Here is a 23,126-nt window from a genome sequence, read left to right as displayed (position 1 = left end):
CTCTCCCCCGCTCTCAGCCCCCCCGTTAGCCCGCCCCCCTTTCAGCCCCTCCCCTGCTCTCAGCCCCCCCCATTAGCCCGCCCCCCTTTCAGCCCCTCCCCTGCTCTCAGCCCCCCCCGTTAGCCTGCCCCCCCCCCCCCCCCTTTAGCCCCTCCCCCGCTCTCAGCCCCCCTCGTTAGCCTGCCCCCCTTTCAGCCCCTCTCCCGCTCTCAGCCCCCCCCGTTAGCCCGCCCCCTTTCAGCCCCTCCCCTGCTCTCAGCCCCCCCCGTTAGCCTGCCCCCCTTTCAGCCCCTCCCCTGCTCTCAGCCCCCCCCATTAGCCCGCCCCCTTTCAGCCCCTCCCCCGCTCTCAGCCCCCCCCATTAGCCCGCCCCCCTTTCAGCCCCTCTCCCCCGCTCTCAGCCCCCCCGTTAGCCCGCCCCCTTTCAGCCCCTCCCCTGCTCTCAGCCCCCCCCATTAGCCCGCCCCCTTTCAGCCCCTCCCCCGCTCTCAGCCCCCCCCATTAGCCCGCCCCCTTTCAGCCCCTCCCCTGCTCTCAGCCCCCCCCGTTAGCCCGCCCCCCTTTCAGCCCCTCCCCCGCTCTCAGCCCCCCCGTTAGCCCGCCCCCCTTTCAGCCCCTCCCCCGCTCTCAGCCCCCCCGTTAGCCCGCCCCCTTTCAGCCCCGCCCCCTTTCAGCCCCTGCTCGGTCGCGGAGCCCGGCTCGCGTCAAGCCTGGCGGGGAGGAAGCCCCTCCCCCGCTGTAGGGGGCGGGGCTGTGTGCGTAGACCTGAACGCCGATCACGTGATGGACGGTATCCGGGTCGCGCGGGGGTCGCTGGGTCACGTGTGCGGCGATGGCGGCTCCGGGGGAGCGCGGGGCGGGGGTCGGCGCCGAGGAGGCGTTTCTCACCTTCTACAGCGAGGTACCGCGCGGCCCGGCGGGCGAGGGGCGGGGCCCGGGCTGTGGCAGCCGCGAACCCGACCGAGCTCGCTCCCCTCCCCTCCCGGCGAACCCGGCTCGGGCCTTGCCCAGCCCCGCCGGCAGCGGAGCGGGCCCGGGGTCTTCCCCGTCCCGCAGCCCCGCAGCGCCGCCGGCCGGCAGCGGCGAGGTCAGAGCCCGGGCTGTGACAGATGGTGACGAGGCTCCTGCGCGCTGGCGCTTCCGCTGCCCTTTGCCTTGGAGCCCCCCCCCGTCGCGGGGACCCTCCTGCTTTGCGGGCAGGCGAGGGAGAAGAGAAGCACTGACGTCAAGGTGCCCTCCCCCAGCCTGTCTCCAGAGCGGGGTGGGGGGAGGGGTCGGGATGGAGTTTGCTGGCTACTTTAGGGAGTGGTGCAGGGCCAGGGCAGTGGTGAGCCTGCCTTAGCCCCACTGCACCAAAACCCAGGAGCAGCCTGAGGTCAGCAGTACCCAGTTGGAGCCCACATCCTGAAACCCTACCCCAGTCATGAACCCCCTCCTGCACCCCAAGCCCCTGCCCTTGGCCTGAGCACCCCTGCATCCAAACACCATCCAGAGCCTACATCTAGAACCTCCTCCAACACCACAACGGCCTGCCCCAAGATCAGCTGAGAGCCTCTCTCGCTCTCCAAATCCTTAATCCAAGAACAGATCCTGCACCCCAACCTTCTGCTCCAACCAGGTGAAAGGGAGGGAGGATGGGGGAGGAAAGCAGGGGTGAGGCCTTGGAAAGGAGGCACAAAGGAAGTGGGGCAAGGGTATTTGGGTTTGAGGTAGATCTTGGATTGCATTTAAATACAAAAAGTGATCTCGTGCTTAAAAAGATTGGAGACCACTGTGCTAGATTCTGCTGCTTGCTGGCCACTGTAACAAGATGGGAGATAGGGCAGCAGGGATACACAAACGGGGAGCGGAGGGGTGCTGAATTACTCTTCAGCACTCTACTCTATGTCACCTAAAAGAAGTTTTCAAACTAAACTAAAATTGCTGGTGAAAGTGGAGGGGTTTCATCTCATTACCCTCCTTGCAAATGAAGATCTAAATGTGTGACATTTTACTTGTACACTGTACCTTGAGGATCACGTTCAATGGGAATTATATTAGGGATGCAAATGACTAGTTGACTATCCGATAAGCAAATGCTTATCGGATATTTGACAAGCTAGTCGACTACTCGTTCCCCTCCCCCCCCCCAACTTGCTGCCTCTATCACACAGAGACAGCAAGGGGGGGAAGCGGAGGGGGCAGCTTCAAAGCGGCAGCGCCACATGGAGTCAGGGACCAGACTCCGGGCTTCACATGGCACTGACGCTTTGATACACCGTGGGCAGCTTGGGGCCTGCTGGCATGCCCCAGCTGCACACGGCATTTCAAAGTGGAAGCGCCACGTGGAGCTAAGACTAGCTGGGGACTCTCTCACTCGCCTTGGGCTCTGTGTGACGTTGCCACTTTGAAACGTCACATGCAGCCTGATGTCGGGCTCCACAGTGCTTTCACCTTTGAAGTGTAGCAACAGCCCTACCAACTAATTGAACAGTTTATGCAAATTGCATCAACTATTTGATTAGTCAGTTAATCGAAATTTAACTTCCCTAAATTATATGCTTTAGAACAGTGTTTTCCAAACGATGTTCCGCGGAAACCCTAGGTTCCGCAAAGTGAAAATAAGGGTTCTGCTAGAAAATTCCATTACAATAACATTTTATGATTAAAAAATAATTAATATTTAAGCATTTATGAATTTTATTGAAAACAATTTTCATTTGTGTTGATCTCATGACCTTGTTTAGTATTTGTTTATTATTATCCTTACTTATTTGTGGTCTACTTTTTTCAGCTCCATTTATTAAACTGTTGTTAGGGGTTCTGCAAAAATTTTTCACCTTTAAAAGTGTTCCAGGGCCAAATACAATTGTGAAACACTTCTTAGACAGCTCCCCTTTTTCATTGTATCTGCCCTGAAAGGGACTTCGGGTGTGCACACCAAGCACTGCATCAGTGCCAAGCCTGTTGCACTTCATCACTTGGCCCATTCGGATGTAGAGGATTTTCTGCTTCTTTCCACCACTCTTAAGCTTCACATAAACTTGCATCAGTTTAACATGAAAGTTGTCTACAAATGAGCAGTGTCCCTGGGCTGTTTGCCAGAAGCTGGCAATGGGCGACAAGGGAGCATTCCTTGTTTTCTTCCTTCCCTCTGAAACACTTGCCACCGTTGGAATACTGGGCTGGATGGATCTTTGGTCTGAGCCAGTATGGCAATTCTTTGTTGTGCTAGTTTAACTGATTTTTAAAGTGGTCATTTGAACCGATGTATGTGGGCACATAAGAACAGCCGTACTGGGTCAGACCAAAGATCCATCTAGCCCAGTGGTCTGTCTGCCGACAGTGGCCAACACCACGTGCCCCAGAGAGGGTGGACTGAAGACAATGATCAAGCGATTTGTCTCCTGCCATCCTTCTCCATCCTCTAACAAACAGAGGCCAAGGACACCATTTTATCCCCTGGCTAATAGCCTTTTATGGACCTAACTTCCATGAAATTATCTAGCTTCTCTTTAAGGCACTCATCTCATTTTAGCTTTCTTCTGTGGAGAAGAAGGAAAAAAAGTAAGAACCACCAAAATTAGACTGCTCTTAAATAAATAAATCTGCATGCCAGTGTGTGCCAGCTTAATTAAATCAGTTAAAAGCACACGTTAGTTAAACTCTTGAAGGTTGGTGTAGATAAGGCCTTAAGGGGCAGAATATGTAGTTTAGAGAGTGATGAAGGCTAAAGTTGAGCATCATTGTTAGGACATCAAGAATCAGGTGATACAGGGGCTAGGACGTAGCTACTGAGCAGGTTAATGCAGAAAGAAGCAAAAGCAGTGTCTGGATTGTTGTGATTGCAGAGAGCTAGAAAAGCTGGAGAGACAGCATTGTTCTATAGCAGGGGTGGGGAACCTCAAGCCTGGGACCAGATATGACCTCCAGTTTGCCTGGATCTGGCTCTCCAAGCTCAAGGGTCTCCCCCAGCATTGGGGAGCTCATGCTAGCACTCCAGTCTCCCCACTGCGGGGCTGGAGCACACAGAATCTATTAGGTTGGGCCCCCTTAGGGTCTGGTATGTGAGGGGAATGTGGGGAGTGTCTTTCTCCTTCTCAGTTGGGGGCCAGTCAATGAGGTGGTGGGTTTTTTTGTTTGGTTGGTTGGTTCGAACTTGCATGTAGCTCCTGACTGACTTTTCTGTGAGTCAGTGGCCTGTGACGCAAGAAAGGCTCCATCCCAGTTCTATAGCATTATTCAGCAAAAGAATAAAGTGAGCTAAGCAAATACATGAGTAAGGAAAGGCTTCCAATGAGCTGATGGCTGCAGACCTGAATCTGGGTGGCATGTCATATAGGTTGCTTTTGGATAAAATCCTCTGTCATAGTGGTCATATGAAAATGTAGTTAATTCTGTGGTAATAACTCAGTGCCCTCTCTAGGTGAAGCAGATCGAAAAGCGTGACTCTGTTTTAACACCGAAAAACCAGATTGAGAGATTGACCCGGCCTGGATCCTCTTATTTCAACCTGAATCCATTTGAAGTAAGTCTGAGACTTCTCATTGCCTCCTACCTAGAGATCAATCTGTACCTACTGGATATTTAGCTACCATTGAAAAATACAAGCAGGGCTCTTCAGATGGATTGTGTCCCCTCATGCTTCTTACTTAGCCAATAGGAAGCACAAACTGTACAGGCACCTCCTGCTGGCAGGTTTCACTGGTATGCTCTGTCACTGACAGACGTGGCAGGTATATGGCTGGCCTCTTCTGGGTGAGGGTATAAAACGAATGTTTTACTGGCTTCCGGTCTTCACAGTATCTTGACTCTGTTTATTACTTGTGTAATTTATTTTGTACATCTGAAGCAAAGCTTTAGAACAGTTGCTCTATGGAGTGAAGTTATGTAACTTTCAAGGCAGTAAGTAAATTCAAGTCAGTAACTCTGACATGGTAGAAGATCATCAAGTTGTGTGAAATGGGGGCGTGCCCCGTTTCTTTCAATGTAACATGCATACGTGCAGTAACAAAGCCTTCAAGCTGTGCTGTATGTATAACAGTAGCCTGAGATTCTGCCGGAACTGGCTCTTTGGAGGGTGCCTTTGTGCAGGTCTCCTGTTCCTTTCTACTCTCAGAAACTCAGCCTTTTATGTGTCTGAGTTTGAGCTAATGAGGGGCTCATTTGCTCTGTCTACCAGTGTGAGTCTGCAAGACACTTGGTTAGAAAGTGGATAATTTTTTTCAGAAACCCAACAGCTGCACAGAGGGTTTCCTCTCTAGAATTAAAGTTAACTGCCACTCAGGCAGCAAAACTCACCAGTCTGTTTTAATTTCAAGATGAGAAAAATGTGTAAGTCAAACAAACAGCATAAATGGGAAAGACTGACACAGATATTTGATCAGATCAGTGATCAAAAATGTTAGAAATTTTGGGCAGAAAACAGGTTGTTAAAAGTCACTTAACCTGCCAGCTCCAATTCTCTCTTCTAGACGAGTTGAACTCTGTTGAAAGTGGAGTTAGGAACTAAAGGTGGCTTCCTGGCACCTCTGCCTCACTGAGATACTGGGGTTAGCGGGAGAATGAAACAGCAGCAGTTCTAGCCATGCACCCTCTGCAGCACACCTCTGCACTACCCGGAAGTCCCCCTTATATAAGCTGGAGATATTTCCAGGGTGGGGAGTTCACTTTCTTTTTGTTCCCGAATGCCAGGGAAACAGGTGTTACAGGGCTGGGCCGCAGGGAACCTGACAAAGAGTGCCTGTTGTGAAACTCTTTCTGCTCTGGATCCTTCTAGGTCTTGCAGATGGATCCTGAGGTCACAGATGAAGAAATAAAGAAGAGGTTTCGGCAGGTATGTGGCCATTGTATCTAGTTGTGGTGGTGCTGAATGCCTCTGGTAGGTCCTGAGAACTTGGTCAGCTTTGTGTGAGCATAAGGAGAATACCCATGAGGAACAAGCCCTTATGCTGTTTTGGAGCCGCTCTTGCTATCTGTAATGACTGAGGTGCATGTTGGCATCGCTGAGGAGTACTGTCCTGGATGAAACTGGATCTTAGTTTGACTAAGAGAGTGTTGAGGTGCCCAGTGCATATTTATATTGGCAAAGTCCCTGCCCCTGTCCCTACTTGTGGCTTGTATGTACAGCTAAGCAGTCCCAGGAGCACTGGGTTTAACAGAACAACTCTCATTCTTCTGGGGAACTTCCCAGTGTTGTGGGAGAATGGGATGTGATGAAGAGGATTCTACTCCCAGTGGTTGCATTGCGTCCACCCAAGCTCCCCTGTGGTCTGAGGAAATGAGTGAGGCCCTGAGTTATTTCTCAACATCTGTGATTGGCCGGCCTTAATTCTCTGCACTTTGCTTCCCTTACACAGTCAGGATGTTCAGGCCGCTCAGCTGAAATATCCTACACCCTAGAAATAACCTTGCTGAGGAACAGGGCATATTTATATGCAGCAGGGGACCTCTGGAGCAGCAGGACTTAAGGACAGGTGTTTGTGCTACACGGTGAGCAGCACAAGTGAAGGACTGAGTTTTCCGTCAGATGTGCTCTCCCTGAGCTCTTGTGGATATGCAGATTCTGATGCCCACCAGAAATTGAACCCTAAAACTGCCACTGATTAGAATGTTCTCTTAAGCCATTGGTCAGGCTTCTCTGAGTGGTGGAAGCTCTAGTTAGTCAATTTTCTCTTCACTAGGAGAGAATGAAGCAGTGTGATTTCTTTTTAGCCGATGCTTTTCTCCTGTCTGACGTTGCTTACCTCAGAAAGATGCCTCCATGCAAACAAGCATCTGACATATCCGTTATCTATAAAAACGATTCTAATTTTGTAAAATTTTTTCGTTCCTTGTAGTTATCCATATTGGTACATCCTGACAAAAATCAGGATGATGCTGAAAGAGCACAGAAAGCCTTTGAAGGTAATACCCTGACAGTGTCCCTTGTGGTGCTGTTGCACTAGTGTTTCTCCTTAGCAGGTTTTGATGCTTTAATTTAAATGCGGAAGGACCTATTTTCTTCCCTGGATAGTGAGGGACTGCAAACTGGGATGCGAATGCAGATGTGTTTGGAGGGAAAGAGAAATGCAGCTATTCAGTATTATTAGTTTGTCTGACAGCTGCAGAATTCATGGCAGCAGGTGCTCTGCTACAGTCTGCTAATAGACAAGTGCCTTATAGGTCTAGTGGGACGTCTCTAACTGGGACTGTGTGCAGGGCAGTATTTTGTGGATTTGGGGCCTGCAAGTTCCACTAAAGCCAGTCGGCATCATGCAGCATAAAACTAACCACCTGTCGCTCTAAAACCCACCATTTACTGGGACTGAGATTACCAAACCACATGAATAAGGTTTAGTTTTTGGCACAGATATTTTTAGTAAACATCATGAGCAATAAACAGAAATTCATGGATGCCTGTGACCTCTCCCTGATTTTCAATAAAAATATCCCTGACCAAATGGGGAAGCAGGATCAGCACCAATTGTTGCTGGGGCTCTCAGGTCCTCCCACTGCTGTGGTGAGTGGTAGCTCCAGGATGCGCCAGCATATGTGGAGGCTGTGCTGCTGCACAGTCTCCTTGTCCCTGGGGTGGCTGGATGCTCCGGAGGCCCCCACAACAGCTGGAAGATGCAGGGTCCCCTCGCTAGGGCAGGGGCTGGGAGTTGCGGGGTTGGCTGGGAGCTCCAGGCCTGGGGCAGAGAATGCCCAGATTTCTGGGAACTCTGTGACACACAAATGAATCCTAAATGTGGCCAAGTCTATATTGATATTTATTCTAGCTAGTTGGGTCTTGACTGACCTAGGAGATTCCTGGAACAAAGCCTACAGTAGTCACATGGTAGCTCAGACAGCGAGCATTCTGGGAAGATGTTTGCATATGTGTTAACTGAAGTGTTTTTTGTTAGCTGTGGACAAAGCATACAAGTTGCTACTGGACCAGGAGCAAAAGAAGAGAGCCTTGGATGTGATACAGGCAGGGAAAGAGTATGTGGAACATACTGTAAGTACTCAGTGTGTGACAGCCTTTGGTGCTCAGAGAATTGTTGTCCTTTAGTTGTACAGCACAATGTAGCTTAAGGCCAATAGGTGGGCTGCCCAAAACTGAGAATAGATCTGTGCCCCAAATAGCTACAGTCCAGCTGCATGAGCAAGAATTAACTTTAAACACAAGCTATTGGGCTCAGTACAGAGGTAACAAGGTGAAATGTAATTGCCTGTGATTCAGGGTTGGTCTAGATGGTCTAATAGTCCCTTTTGACCTTAAACTCTAAGAGGGAATGATACACAACAAACGGGAGAGAGAAGAGGGTGGTTAGAACTGGCCGTGTAGTGGGCAGTTGTGTTTTGGAAAGACACCTGCAAAGTGAAGGAGGGAGCTGAAAGGCTGACTCTGTTATCCAACCAGCATAACACACTAAGCTTGAGAAGCAAGCTGATTAGGGGACCCTCAGGAGACTTTCGAAAACCATGGTTCTCAACCTGTTGACCATTGTGGGTTGTATCCACTGCTATCTGTATGGCCCTGAGGATGCCACATGGGCTGCAGGTCTGTGCTGGTTGGGCTGCAGGTTGAGAATCAGGACTTAAACCAAGGAACTCTTCATCTGTTCTGCTAGCTGTTGTGGTGAATTTTCAGTAGGCTGGCACAAAGCGTGTGTGTGTGTATGTATGTATCTAGAGGCATAGCACTTAGGTGTAACGTAAAACACAAATTCATCAGGTAAAGGGCTCTCTGCAAAACACCAACATACATGGGTGTGTCTGGGGTTGCAAAATTAGCTGGACACCTCTATCCTAACCCCTGTAACCTGCACTTTTTGTTCTGATGGATGGTGCTCTTTAGGTGAAAGAGAAAAAGAAGCTGCTAAAGAAGGAAGGAAAGCCAACCAACGTTGAGGAGGATGATCCGGAAGTAGTAAGTTGCATAAGAACGGATATTTTTGGTACAGTTTAAAGAGGCTGAGTACATAACACTGAGGCTACATCTACATTGCGCGCTCTTGCACAAGAACATATGCAAATGAGGTGTGGCGATATTCATTTGCATACATTCTTGTGCAAGAAAGCGCAATGTAGACATAGCCTGAAGGTTTGTGTGCATTGTATCTCAGGACTTCAAAGAGGAATTGGTTCTTGTCCCTGTGCAGTTTTAAGTAACCCATTCCCAGTCAAGCCATTCCAGTTTCTTGCATTTGGAGGGTAAGGGACACCTGGAACAGGTAACCATCTTGGCTGATAGCCACTGATGGAGCTGTCCTCCATGAATTTACCAAATGGTTGTTTGGTTTTTTTTTAACCCATTTATACTGTGGCCTTCACAACTTCCCGTGGTAATTGTGTTACATGAAGAAGTACTTCATTTGTTATAGTTTTAAACCTGCTGGTGGTTGATGTTATCAGGTGACCCTAGTTTAGCATTATGTAAAGGGGTAAATAACACTTCTCCCATTCACTTTCTCCATACCAGTCATGATTTTAAAGCCTCTGTCATATCAGCCATTAGTCATCTCTTTTCTAAACTGAACTGTCCCAGACTTCTTACTCTTTCCTTGTATGGAAGCTGTTCGAATAATTTTTGTCTCTATATCTTTTCTAATATCTCTTCTTTGAGAGAGGGTGACCAGAACTCCATATGGTATTCAAGGTGCTGGGTGTGCTATGGATTTATATAGTGGTGTTAACAATATTTTCTGTCCTATTATCTATCTCTGTCCTAATGGTTCCTAATATTCGGTTGCTTTTTTGACTGCTGCTGCACATTGAGTGGATGTTTTCAGAGAACTGTCCACAATGGTTCCAGACTAGAAGTCAGTTAGATGGTCACGATGGTCTCTTCTGACCTTGGGAATCTGTGACTCCATTAAACAGTTTTTATTTCTACCGTGGTACAGAAATATGTATCTGGGGTTTGGAAGCGAGTACAGCATTACAGGAAAACTGATCAGTGAGCATGCTATATAACAGGGGTGGGGAACCTTTTTTGGGTTGGGTCCCCGACCCACAGACAGATTAGTTGGGGGCCGCACTCAAGTGAGAAACCAAAAAAATCCCAAACCCTCTCTGACATGGTCCCCAACTGAGAAGCAGAAAGACACTCCCCACATTCCCCTCACACACCAGAGACTAGAAGTGCCCAGCCTACTAGATTTTGTGTATTCCAGCTCCACGGTGGGGCAAGCAGGGGGCTAGAGCACCAGTGCTGGCTCCCCAATGCTTGGGGGCCCCTGAGCCTCGGGGGCTGGATCTAGGCAAGCTGGGCCTGAGATTCCCCACCCCTGCTATATAACCATGTGGGCTCTAGCTGAGTATGTAACTCCTATCTAAAATTAATGCAATTAATGTAATTGTGTAGCTTTATTCTGTTAATGTCCAGAGTTAATACCCTGCTAGAGGCCTGGTTGGTTCACCGATTTAGGCCTTCATTATTTGGCCAATATCCCATTTTACTCTGTTTCTAGTACTGGGCATTTCTACGTCACTGCATTTTGTGCAGTAGAATAATGACGTCCTTGATGCCAACAGAAACATGAACAGCTTGGAGAACTCAGTGTGGTCCTGTAGGCTGCAATATGTTTTTGGTTCAATAGCCTCTTCTAAACCACATGAGTCTCAAAATCTTAGACCTCAGTGGTTCAGGAGCCAGATTACTGTTCAGCATTACCCAATTTCAAACCTGTTTCAACATTGTGAAATGCACAAGCTGACATGGTGTTCTCCAAATGGCAGACATAAGAACCAGATTGACATCTGCCTGTGAAAATTCACATTTGTCATTGATCACCATATGGTCAAAGCGAGAGAGGAACAGATGATGGCAACAGCCATCACCCTGTGACAACCTTTATCAAGCTAAAACTGAGACGTGTGGGTTGACCAAACAAGGGACATGGACATTAAGACATTGACAAGCTAAAATTCCCTGAAGTATAGAAAATCTTTGTTTTTGCATTTCAAGAATAAGTTTCAGGCATGTGCAGGCCTTGATAAAGAGGTGAATTCAGATGAGGAGACCATCAAGAAGTGGGATAAAACAACAGCAATTTATAAACAAAGCAGTGAAGCCTGTGTAGGCTGCAGGCAGAAGAGAAGGAAGAAGCGGATTACTCAGCATGTAGAATGTCATGTGAACCAGACAAGCCTTGAAGAAAAAGTTTTAGGCACAAAATCCCAGAAGCTAAAGGACTAATACAGTAATTCCTCATTTAACACTATAGATGCGTATCTGTTAAAGATCGTGTTAAGTGAAAACATGTTATGCGGGGTCAATTTTCCCGTTTAAAATAATGGAAAAGGTGGGGGTTGCGTTTGCGCTTGCGGCTCCAGCTTGCAGGACCGGGACATCAGGTTGGGGGAGAAAGGGGACTGGGGAGGTGTTTGGCTCTGGGGAAGGGAAGGACAGGGGAGGGAGCTTGCAGCCAGCGGCTGGGTTTCCCCAGCTGGCCGGTTGTTTTTCAAACAACATGACCCTGTCCCCACAATAACACCATTTCCCCTAGGGCCGGCCAGCAGCCAGCAGCTGCATGAGGCTTCCCCTGCCTCCTTACAAAGCGGCGGAGGTTTGCTGCTCGCAGCGCCATTCCCTGGTGACCCCCTCTGGCCGGATGCCTTGCATCCGGCCAGAGGAGGTCACCGGGGAATGGCGCTGTGAGCAGCAAACCTCTGCCACTTTTCAGGGAGGCAGGGGAAGCCTCACGCAGCTGCTGGCTGCTGGCCGGCCCTAGGGGAAATGGTGTTATTGTGGGGACAGGGTCATGTTGTTTGAAAAATGTCCCCCCCCCCCCCCCAAAAAATCGTGCTATTGCGAAAACGTGTTAAGCGGGCACGTGTTAAGTGAAGAATTACTGTACCAAGAGACATTATCAATATAATGTCATTTCTTGGCTCTTACAAGGTATTTGATCTCCCAGTGTGCCTTGCTATACTTAGCAAGGCACACTGGGAGATCAAATACCTTGTAAGAGCCAAGAAATGACATTATATTGATAATCCTGCAACACAAGCAGAGAATGCAGCAGCTCATGGTGAACAAGGAACCATCTGCAAAATAACGCAACATATCAGGGGTAAATAGCAGCAAACACTCTCAATAGAAGAACAAGGAATACGCTGGACAGAGTTTTTCAAAGAATTGCTGATTAGGGAGCTACCTAAAGGAGGCAAATATCTGGGAGGCAGACGAAGATCTTGGTATCAAGACAAACACCCCAGTTAAGGAAGAGCTCATCCAAGCCATCACATGGGAAAGCTCCTGGCAAGGATAACTTGAATGCAGGACTGTTCAAGGTGAATTTTGAGTTGGCAGCATCTTGCCTGGCCCCTTTGTTCATAGCAGTCTGGGAAAGACAATGTGCCAGATGAGTGGATCCATGGGGTGTTAGTGAAGATAACAAAGAAAGGTGTTCTCAGATAAAAGTGTGATATTACAAAGTACTGCGTAAAATCATAATCCAGCATTTATCAGAGATAGTTGATAGCCTTCTCAGAAAAAAGCATGCCGTTTTTTGGAAAGGGCATAGATGCACAGACCAGATCTGCGCTCTACAAAATGTATTACATTAAAACTCCAGTGGTCCGGCACTCCTGATGGTCCGGCACCATCTGGAACCCAGAAGTGCTCCAGGCAGCCAGACAATTGGAGCTGCTCTGCCCCCGGCTTCCCTGATTCAGCCGCTGCTGAAACTGACCAGCGGCTGACTTGGGGAAGTCTGAGGCAGAGCAGCAGAGGTGCTGCCGGGTTGGTCCCGCAGCGCCGAGGGGTGCATCCTCCCCCCCACACTCCACCCCAGACCCCTCATAGCCCCCCCCTTCCTATGGTCCGGCATATCTGATAATCCGGCACCTCCTGGGTCCTAAAGGTGCCGGATTATCGGTAGTTTACTGTACAACAAAGCTTAGCATGGCAACAGCAACGCTACATAAACTTCATAGACTGTTAGAAGGCATTCACAGGGCTAGCCTATGGCCCATTCGGTGGGCATATGGAATCCCTCTGCATGTAATCAACATAATCAAAAGCTTCTCTTTCAACTTTATGTGTAGTTTTGATCACAGTGAGCTCAGTTTTGAAGTCAAAACAGGAGTACAAGGGATGTGTCCCATCTGCAATCCTCTTTAACACTGCCATTGACTAGGTAATGCAACCTACAACAGAAGATGTGCCAAGAGGCATTAAATGAACACCCTTCTCATCTCTTGAGACCTGCACTTTGCAGATGATCTTGCTCTCCTATCACGTACTCAACACTGTATATGAGAAAAAACAACTCAACTCAATGCGTTCACCAAGCAAATTGGATTGAAAATCAACTGCAGTAAGACCGGTATCATGACCTTTAATATTCCCCCATCATCATCTGTGTGGTAGAGAACTACGTTCTCACTAACATAGAAATATTCACATACTTGGGCAGCACCATCAGCCAGGACAGTGGAACAGGCCAGGAAATCCAGAACAAAATCAGGAAAGTCAGGAACACCTTCAGGGGCTTAAATACAATCTTGAAATAATCAGTATACAACGCCAAAATCAAACTCAAGATTTTTCAGCGTTGTGTATTTTCAACACTACTTTATAGTGCAGAATGCTAGGGCATGAGAAGGCATGGCATGCCCAAACCATCTTCTTTCCGCATAACTTGCCTCAGAAAAATCCTGCATATCTTTTGGCCCACCTCTGTTGATACAGTGCAACCAAGAGGATATGAGCACCATCATTGCCAGCAAGCATTAGGCCATGTGCTTTGGAGGGAAACTGATTCCATCGTCGAAGTTGCAATAAGATGACACCTGAAGGCAAGAGAACACAATGCCAATCAAAAATGACATGGCAAAGAGCAGTGGACAGCGAGCTGTAAAATCTGGAGCACAGCTAGACTTGCCAGAAACAGACAAGGGAGAAGGAGCTTCATTGCTGCCCTAAGTGCTAGAAGTGTAATGGGAACATGAGGATGAGGATGAGGATGATGCCGTAAAAGAGCCGCCCTAGTGTGAGTGAAGGGTAAATGTTTAGCTTATACTCACACACTTACTCTTCTCACAGTAAAAGGTTAATAGTTTAGTGCAAGTTGATAACCTGATTGATTAATAACGTGTGGCAAGGAGCTACAGGAGATGCATTAAAGAGCCACTTGCAGCTCAACAATGACAGTACAAGATAGTAAAAACACTTGATGTAAGTTCATAGCTGTTTTTTTGCGAAGTGGAAGCTGGAGGTTCATGTCTCTGCTTCTGGGGTGCTCTGCCATTGAGCTCACAATGCAGTCTGTTTCTATAGATATTTAGAAACTAACAGATGTTCTACTAATTTCAGTCTTTGGTTCTTATAAAGGGATTTTCTATTGACAGCAACAGAAGAGCCCCCAGGGAAGTATTACTGTTTACTTTCCATTTGTTTCCAGAAGTTCCTTGCTCTGTGTGTTGGTTATTAATGGTTCTTTAATACCCAGGGTTCCCATTTAAAACCCAGGGTTTTAAATACCCTTTAAACCCCAAGGTTCCCATTTTCAGGCCATTTTTTAGTGTTTAATGATTACGCAGTGAAGTCCTTAATACCTGGGTAGAACTCTTATGACCTTTCCGTAGCAGCTGGCATGGCTGCACTGTAGGACTCGATAGAAGTCTTGTGTGGGAGAGCTTTGATTTAGACTCTGCTTTAGTAATAGCAAGTGGAAGAAAGATCAGGATTGGATAACAAGGAATTCTTTTCTGGTGCGGGCCATCATGAGGGGTGTCTCCATTCTGCCCCCCTCCTTTAGCTGGATTGCTAGTGGGGCTGGCCCTCTTATAAATTAAGGGAGCATGAAACTACAAGCATTAAAATTCAGTCATGTGGTATGTGATTCTGCCCTGCTGTGATCCTTGACTTCCTTGCTGTGAGAGCACCTCCACCCCTGAACACTTTCCCCTTCCTTTCCCACCAACTGCAGAACTTAGGAGCGGTACACTTCTTTACTCTAGCCCGTCACACCCGCTAGTTGTGCGAGCAGCTGCTGGCAGTGAAGATCCGGAGGAAAAGGGAAATTTTCCCTTGAACAAGAAAAGGCTGGAGTCGTCTGCTGACCTGCGAGGTCAATGGAATTGCATTAACTTGGATGCCAAGAGATGAGCTTTGATGCCACACCACGTTATGAGTAATGCTCCTTGACTGTTAGTCTCCCATGGAGCTTTTTACTTGTCCCTAATAATCCCTGGATGCTAGAATGTAGAACTGCAAGGCTAGTGCACAACAGAGGCTTCTGTAACCACATTACAATGCATAATGTTGTTGCAATAAAGTTCTGTTATTTACAGTTCAAACAGGCTGTGTACAAGCAGACGATGAAGCTCTTTGCTGAACTGGAAATTAAAAGGAAAGAAAGAGAAGCTAAAGAGATGCATGAAAGGTATGAGCAACACTCAAGAGCCCTCTGTGTGAATGAGGATTTTTTTTTCAAGTTTACTGAGAAGAAATTCTGTGTGTGTAAATTTACAGTGTGGAGACTTGGTTCTTAAAGACAACATTATTTTAATCTGAGGACGCTGGCATTTCCCAGAGGAAAAATTAAATATATTGGCATATATATTTGTATGTAAATAGTATGCAAAGGGCTGAATTCCAAATTTCAGTTATGTGCCTGAAATCTGTTGGGTATTGTGTGGTGTCATATGGACCCATCCATGTCCTGGTGGGTCATATGTGTTTTACATGGTCTAGTCTGTGTGTATATTCTGCCCTTTTCATCTGTATGGCTTGAAAGTAGGTCTTGTATCAATCATGCTACCTTGCACTAGGGATGTTTAATAGTCGATTAACCTCATGAATTCTTATCGGTTAGGTGACTAGTCTGTAGTCCCCAGGCAGCCCCTGTCCAGGGGGAAGGGTCTAAGCTCCGAGACCCAGCACGAGCTGGAACTGAACCGGGATGCCTACCCACCTGGCTCCTAATACATTTTAAATGCAGAGCTGCAGCAGGGGTAGGTCCAGGACGCAGTGCAAGCTGGGACCGAGCCGGGCTGCTGGCAGCCTGCTAAAAAATTTACTGGCAAGGGATGGGGGGAAATGCGTGTAATCTATAGCATTAACCTATAAGCTTTTGCTTATTGGTTAATTGGTTAATCGACTAAACTGTTACATCCCTACCTTGCACTTCTAACTATATGTTTAGAAGTGAGTATTTCATCCATTCGTTCTGAGAAGCAGTTACTCTCCCCATCGTGGTCAGAGCAGATGTCTCTGTGGTGAGGCCTTGTGTTAATATTTAATGTAGATGCTGGTGGGTCCATAACACGGCTTTATGGCCTCTTGTACAGGAAGCGACAGAGAGAGGAGGAAATTGAAGCCCAAGAGAAAGCCAAGCGAGAGCGAGAATGGCAGAAAAACTTTGAGGTAATCTGCAGCATAACCCACCTGCATTTAGGGGGTCAGGTCCACTGTGGGGTAGGCAGCAGAGCATGTACATGAGGAACAAGGAAAGCCATCCCATCTGCGGATGGCACAAGGCATTCCAAGTAGCACATTTTAATGAAGGATCCTGTAGCTGCCTTATTCATGGGCAGGAAGAACATCCTTGTGTGTCTCATGGGTGCTGATGGGGCATCTCACAACCAGGGAAAGATTGAGACCCCCTACCCCTTCTCAGTCTGGTGAATTGCAGTCCATTGTTTTTCATCTCCAGGTCATGAACTGATACTGGCCAAGTCAGGAGAGCACATTTCCTCTGAGCCTGCATCATTGCTGGCCAGTGGTGGTTAACTTCTGAGGGCTGCTTAACAACCAGTGTGGAATTGGTCAGGGGGTCTCGGGCTGATTCCTGGTGGTCAGGCGCTCACATCACAGAGTATCCAAGACCGAAAGGGGATAGGGGTGGAGCTCCTCTGTAAGTGTACTGATGTCGGGAACTGGTGTGACTGACACTCTAGCTGGGAGAGAAGTGTTAGAGCATGTGAATCTTGCTCAGAGCCTAGGTGTGGGGCTGGAGTTGGAGACATTTCCTGAGCTTGTTTCAGATTTCTTGTTCCAAGGAGAGATTCGCCTCTGGGTGCTCAGTGCTGCAAAACAAATGTTTTTGCTTCAAACAAAATTTGGACCTGAAAAGTGACCCTGAAAATGGCACCCTAGCTTTCCCTGTTCCACTGAGTTCACAGATAAAAAGCTTTTTCTGGCTGCCACTGCACTGTGCTCCTGCTGGTCACTCTGGCTCTTTCTGGCATGCGCGTCAGCACCAACAACTGAGGTTTGGCCACCAGAATGTGGTGAATTGTTCTAGCATGCGAGCCAAAGGGGGAATCTAACTCCCCTCCCAAAGCTGGGAGGCTCGGAGAGGTAAGTTAACCTCACTTTGTGTTACTGAAGCCAGCAGCTCTGACAGCTGCACGTAGGGAGCCACTCTGTGGAGTAGGAAGAACCACATTTATAACTGCACTTTATATGTAAACTGGACCCAGGCTTATCTTTTGGAATGGATTCCTTTTTCTATTAATGCTCCTGCCACATCTCCATCTGATTCACTAGTATTTGTGCATGTTTGTCTCACTTTCCTCTCTGCTGCCTGTGCTCCAGTGTGTCTACTTCCTGGAATTCTAGGTGTCAGGAAGGGAAAGATTCAAGTTGTGCCTTATCTGTCCCTGGGCAGTAAGAGATGGTTTCCTATAGGGCATTTGGCAGGGTTTGGCTGAGATATTTTGAGGTGACCTGCAAAAGAGAACTCTCCAGGGCTCCTCCCTTTGGCTGCCCTGAAAGTTCTCTTAATTTTTCATGCTTTGTTCTTATGTCAGATTCTGATCGTCGCGTAGCTTTTGTTTTAAGAGATTGAGTGTTGTGACATTAGCAGTCAAACAGAAATGCAACTGAACAACTGAAAAGGGATTTTTCTTCTGGCAGTTGAAAATTTGGGTTTTGTTTAACTCATTAAATTCACACGCCTTGTAGACATTGGTGAGAGAAGCTCATTTCTCAAGGCATAGCTTTCTCCACCTGTTCAGCAGAGTCCTCTGCTCAAATGGAGAAGCAAGTCTAGACAGTCTGGATATTTGCAGGGTTAAAAGCAGGAGGAAGAAACGCTTTTTAAAAAGCTCCAAATCCTGTTTGGATGTTGGCAGCAGTAGGCAGAGTCTGCACTTCGGTGTAGGTTGTCGTCCTGGACCTAGCCCTGGGATGGGGCTGTGAAATTGTTGGCTTGGTACTTGTGGTCCTTTCCCTAATGTTATAAGAACATAAGAATGGCCAGACTGGGTCAGACCAAAGATCCATCTAGCCCAGTGTTCTGTTTGCTGAGAGTAGCCAATACCACATCCTCAGAGGGAGGGATCATAACAGGGAATCCTCACGTGATCCCTCCCCTGTCTCCCACTTCCAGAGAAACAGAGGCCAGGGACACCATTCCTATAGCCATTGATGGACCTAACCTCCATGAATCTATCTAGCTCTTTGCTGAACCCTGTTAAAGTCCTGGCCTTCACCGCATCCTCTGGCAACGAGTTCCACAGGTTGACTGTGCACTGAGAGAAGAAAAACTTTATTTTGTTTTAAACCTGCTGTCTATTAATTTTATTTGGTGACCCCTAGTTCTTATATTATGGGAATAAGTAAACAACTTTTCCTTATTCATTTTTTCCATACCAGTCATGATTTTATAGACCTCTATCATATGTCCCCTTAGTCTCCTCTTTTCTAAGCTGAAAAGTCCAAGTCTTTTTAATCTCCCTTCATATGGGACTCGTTCCAAACCCCTAATAATTTTTGTTGCCCTTTTTGGAATCTTTCCCAATGCCAGTATATCTTTTTTGAGGTGAGGTGACCATATCTGTACACAGTATTCAAGATGTGAACATACCATGGTTTTATACAGAAGCAATAAGATATTTTCTGTCTTATTCTCTATCCCTTTTTTAATGACTGCTAACATTCTATTTGCTTTTTTTACTGCCGCTGCACACTGAGTGGATGTTTTCAGAGAACTATCCACAGTGACTTCTTGAGTATTTGTAGCCAAATTATTCCCCATCATATTGTGCATGTCTAGTTGGGCTTATGTTTTCCAATGTGCATTACTTTACATTTATCAACATTTAATTTCATTTACCATTTTGTTGCCCAATCACTTAGTTTGGTGAGATTTTTTTGAAGCTCTTCACAGTCTCCTTTGGTCTTAACTATCTTGAGCAGTTTGGTATCATTTGAGAATGTTGCTACCTCACTGTTTACCCCTTTCTCTAGATCATATATAAACAAGTTGAATAGGATGGGACCCAGGACAGACCCTTGGGGGACCCCTCTAATTACCTCTCTCCTCTTGGAAACTGACGATTTATTCCTACCCTTTGTTTCCTGTCTTTTAACCAGTTCTCAATCCACGATAGGACCTTCCCTCTTATCCCATGACAACTTACTTTACTTAGGAGCCTTTGGTGAGGGACCTTGTCAAAGGCTTTCAGGAAATCTAAGTACCCCACATCCACTGGATTCCCCTTGTCCACATGTTTGTTACCTCCCTCAAAGAACTCTAGCAGATTAGTAAGGCAGGATTTCCCTTTACAGAAACCGTGTCTGTTACATCCCTCGACCAAAGTATGAGATAAGTGACTAGTCAACTATCCAATAAGCATAGTTGCTTCCCTCCCCCCCTTGCTACCTCTGTCAGAAGCCGGTTTCCCCCCCAGCACCATTTCCCCGGGGGGTGGGGACAGGGGAGGCAGAGGACTGGGTGTGAGCCGGGAATTCGCTATCCCAGCTCGTGCCTGGTTCCCCCCATGCCATGGTGTTTTAGCCTTTTAAATGTATTAAGGGTCTGGCTCTTAATTTAAAAGACAGAGCCATTTAAAAGTCAGAGCCGCAGCAGGGTTAGCTCCCAGCCCCTGGCTAGCACAGTGGTGCTAACCCCACTGCGACTGTGCAGTTCCCCCCTTATCAACTAATCGACTAGTCGATGGAAATTCTATTGACTAGTCAATTAGCTGATTAAAAACCATTTAACATCCCTACTTTAGTTCTTCTCTGTGTTCCTTGTCTTCTGAGTTGGTCTGGATCAGGTGAATTGTCTCCTCCCACCCTGGGTGGCTTTCTGCTTTGTGCTCCCTCCTGCCCTTCCAAATGTGCACAGCTTTATTTTACAGTTGTAATTGTTAAAGTTGGCATATGTGGCTCAGTGGGGGCCGTTTAGGCCTGGCTTGAGAACTGAGCCATTTACAGCAATTGCTGTGAAGAAAAGCAGGCTGGAGCATCCCACCCTGCTCATGCACTTGCTGAAAATTTTCGTTCACACAGATTCCAAGCCTGGAAAATTTCCCCCAGTTGGGAGTATTAAATCTGGGCTCTAGGATGGAAGCTGTTTTGCAGCTCTAGCAGAGAACTGGGGCCACTGCAGCGTGACCATGGCCAGGCTCCCCAGCCTGAGGTCCATCGTGTTAGTGTTAGTCCAGGCACTTGGGATACCAGTTTAGTGATCTGTGTAGAAACTGGCCTAGTTAAAGCAGGACTATCCCTTCGGGTGGGTGCAGTAGGTATGAAAATGCCCCACTCCGAGATAGCTCATTTCTCTAAATGTGTGGCCATGTGTTCTACTGGCTTAAGTCTCTTCATATCCGGGTAATTCTGGCCACCCCAGGGGACTCTACTGCTCTATTGTGGTTAGAAAGTTTTCATCCCAGAACTGAAATGGGTATGAAATCTGTCTAGACCTGCCCTGGTTCAGGATGGCCTGAAGGCCTTAGTTAGCACGCTGGGGCAGGCTCTATGCTTGTCCTGCTTGCTGCGTGCTGCTCAGATGGTGTGCAGGCAACCCCTCCCTCCCCCAACACTCCCTTTTCTATCCCACTGTCTGCAGCCTGTTGAGTTGATAGGGGCAAGCTCTGTGGGATGCCCCGCTGGGGCCTGGACTCGCTGAGCCAGGTGTCCCTTCCAGTCATGTCTGAGAGCTGGTGGAGGAGGAGAGGAAACATACGGCTTTCCTGTCTCTGTTGAGGGCTGGCTTGGGAAGCGGGTGGTGCAAAGGGAGAGGCTGAAAGAGCAGTGGCTAGGGTGCAGGTTAACATTGGCACAGAGGCCTACAGGGGTGTGAAGGAAGGCTCTGGTCTGTGACCTACGACTCAGCTGTTCGGGGCTGATTGGTCAGTGACTTGAGGCAGAGGTTGGAAGTGAGGTTCTTGTTGGCTTTGTGGTAATGAGGATTTGATGGCCCCAGTTACTGCTGCAAACCCTTTGCTGGTCTCTGCTAGAGCAAAACTACTTCTCTGGCACCAGTGGCTGGAAGCCATCCAGCAGCTTCCGTTGGTCCCGGCCGCGGGCCCGACCGGATTCATGGAGATGGAAAACGCCACTTACTGTGATTCTGCTCTTGTGTGTGCTCTAGCCCTCCACTGGACAGAGTTCACAGGGTGTCTCTGATTGGGGGTCCTGACCCAAAAGGGAGTGGCAGGGACGCAAGGTTATTTTAGAGGATTGCAGTATTGCCACCCTCACTGTCTTCAGCGCTGTTGGGTACTTTGCTCTGAAGGCAGCACCCTGCGGTATCATGCCTGGCCATCCTTACTCTTGTGCTGCCGCTGCCAGAGCTGCGCTCCTGGCCAGCAGCTGCTGCTGTCTAGCTGCTCAGTTCTGAAGGCAGTTACATGGTGTGATGCCCTGCCTGCTTCTGCCCTGCTGCTTGGAGGTTCTGCCTTCAAAGCGAAGCACCTGGCCAACAACCGCTGCTCCCCTGCCTTGCCCTCTTCAGAGCTGCACAGCAGCAAGGCTGGCCAGTCGCCACCTCTGCTTAGCAGGAGGAAGGGGGCAGTACCAGTTTCCCCTTACGAGCCCTCACAGCACCGTTGTGGGACAGGGCCCCCTACAACTGCACGGTGACGTTTCAGGTTGAAATAGCTTAAAAATAAACCAATTGATACTTTTCAAACCCTGGGACACTGAAATCGAGCAGAATAGGCCGGATTTCGCTAGGGCCCTAGTCACCTGCTCTTCAGTGCCTGTCTGTGTCCAGCTCCCAGCGGCTGGCAGTCGTGTGCACTCTTGCTAGGGCAATGGTGATTGCTGCTTCCCCCCTTACCCTGGTCTGCACCCCTCCCTCCTTGGCAGCCATGGCTGGGGCTGGAAGAGTGGCCAGGGCCACAGATGGGAGACTGGTTTGGAGCTGGACTTGGTGGAATTCGCTCCCATTTCTTGTGGGCCTGGCCCAAGCCCGACCATGTGCTCTGTGAGGGGTGCACCCCACAGTTTGGGACCACTGTGCTAGGGGGTGGTGGTGGGCAGCGCCCTGTTCTGGGTGAGGAGGAGAATGCCAGCAATCAGCTAGAGTTGGTAGGAGATGACCCATTCTTGGCTCTTGTTACTCTTCCTCCTCCTCTGTCCTGCTCAGGAGAGTCGGGATGGTCGTGTGGACAGCTGGAGAAACTTCCAGGCAAATACAAAAGGGAAGAAAGAAAAGAAAAACAGGACCTTCTTGAGACCCCCCAAAGTAAAAATGGAGCAGCGCGAATGAGTCTGGCAGCAACTATGCACGAGCAAGTCTCCTCTGCCCCTCCCGCTTTTAAGGACTTACTGGCCTCTAGAGTAATACTTGCTTTTCGGTAGATTGCTTTGTTCAGTACAATTGAATATTGGTCAAAAGTATTTTTTGTACTCTGTACATTGAATTAGGGCCATGTTATAAAATCAGTCATGAACCAGCTGCTCGTAGAATAACTGGCTTATGAGGGTCCCGCTCTTGTTACTGTCCTGTTGGTTTGCAGCCCTGTAATTTAATGTTTTGTACTTCAGAGATTGTGTTGTTCCTCCACCTTCATGTATAGTTTTGTGAGAGTCGAATTGAACGAGATGCTGAAATGGTGCCTGTCACATTCCCGGGCCTTGCCCTCAGCGAGTCAAACTTTGGAAACTGTCTACCAGCGGGGAGTCATTTGCCAGCTTGACGTGCATGGGGGGCTTGAACCTGCCTTGGAGTTGTGCAGTTAAATCTCCTGTAGCCTCCCCCCCCACACCCCACGTCACCTCACATCACCTCACCCCACCCCACCCTAAGCGTGTGGTGCTGAAAGCCACAGCCTGTATCTGACTCCTAAGCTGCAGTCTCTTGGCTCTCCTGTTCAGAGCTTTGGGAATCTGACTTGCTAGTCACCTTCTGTAAAGAAACCTCTTTTCTCTTGTTGAATAGTCAGCAGCGATGTTCTGTATGTAAAATAAATTTTTACCCAAATTA

At 48.1% G+C, this 23,126-nt stretch overlaps 1 protein-coding gene across 2 annotated transcripts; it reads left to right on the top strand.

Annotated features, from left to right (window-relative positions):
• The first annotated feature begins 746 nt into the window (after positions 1–746).
• DNAJC8 (DnaJ heat shock protein family (Hsp40) member C8) lies at positions 747–23,126 on the top strand. 2 transcript variants are annotated; one of them, XM_075909063.2, is made up of 9 exons: positions 748–901; positions 4,406–4,507; positions 5,759–5,815; positions 6,819–6,885; positions 7,869–7,963; positions 8,807–8,878; positions 15,253–15,344; positions 16,252–16,327; positions 22,287–23,126. In XM_075909063.2, exons 1-9 carry the CDS (start codon positions 833–835, stop codon positions 22,407–22,409), a joined length of 753 nt encoding a protein of 250 aa, XP_075765178.1. In that variant the 5' UTR covers positions 748–832; the 3' UTR covers positions 22,410–23,126. The 2 variants fall into 2 exon arrangements, with proteins under 2 accessions (XP_075765179.1, XP_075765178.1); XM_075909064.2 differs by lacking the exon at positions 16,252–16,327 and having other exon boundaries at positions 747–901.

The sequence above is a fragment of the Pelodiscus sinensis genome, chromosome 26, assembly GCF_052426305.1.
Source record: "Pelodiscus sinensis isolate ZL-2025 chromosome 26, ASM5242630v1, whole genome shotgun sequence".
NCBI lineage: Eukaryota > Metazoa > Chordata > Testudines > Trionychidae > Pelodiscus > Pelodiscus sinensis.
Note: the sequence above shows the minus strand (reverse complement) of the source record. Positions and strands in the feature narration are given on the sequence as shown.

Coding starts and splice junctions, on each gene's coding strand:
- DNAJC8 (XM_075909063.2), top strand. CDS start 833: ATGGCGGCTCCGGGGGAGCGCGGGGCGGGGGTCGGCGCCGAGGAGGCG. Junction 8,879..15,252: donor AGGAGGATGATCCGGAAGTA/GTAAGTTGCATA, acceptor TGTTATTTACAG/TTCAAACAGGCTGTGTACAA. Junction 15,345..16,251: donor GCTAAAGAGATGCATGAAAG/GTATGAGCAACA, acceptor CCTCTTGTACAG/GAAGCGACAGAGAGAGGAGG.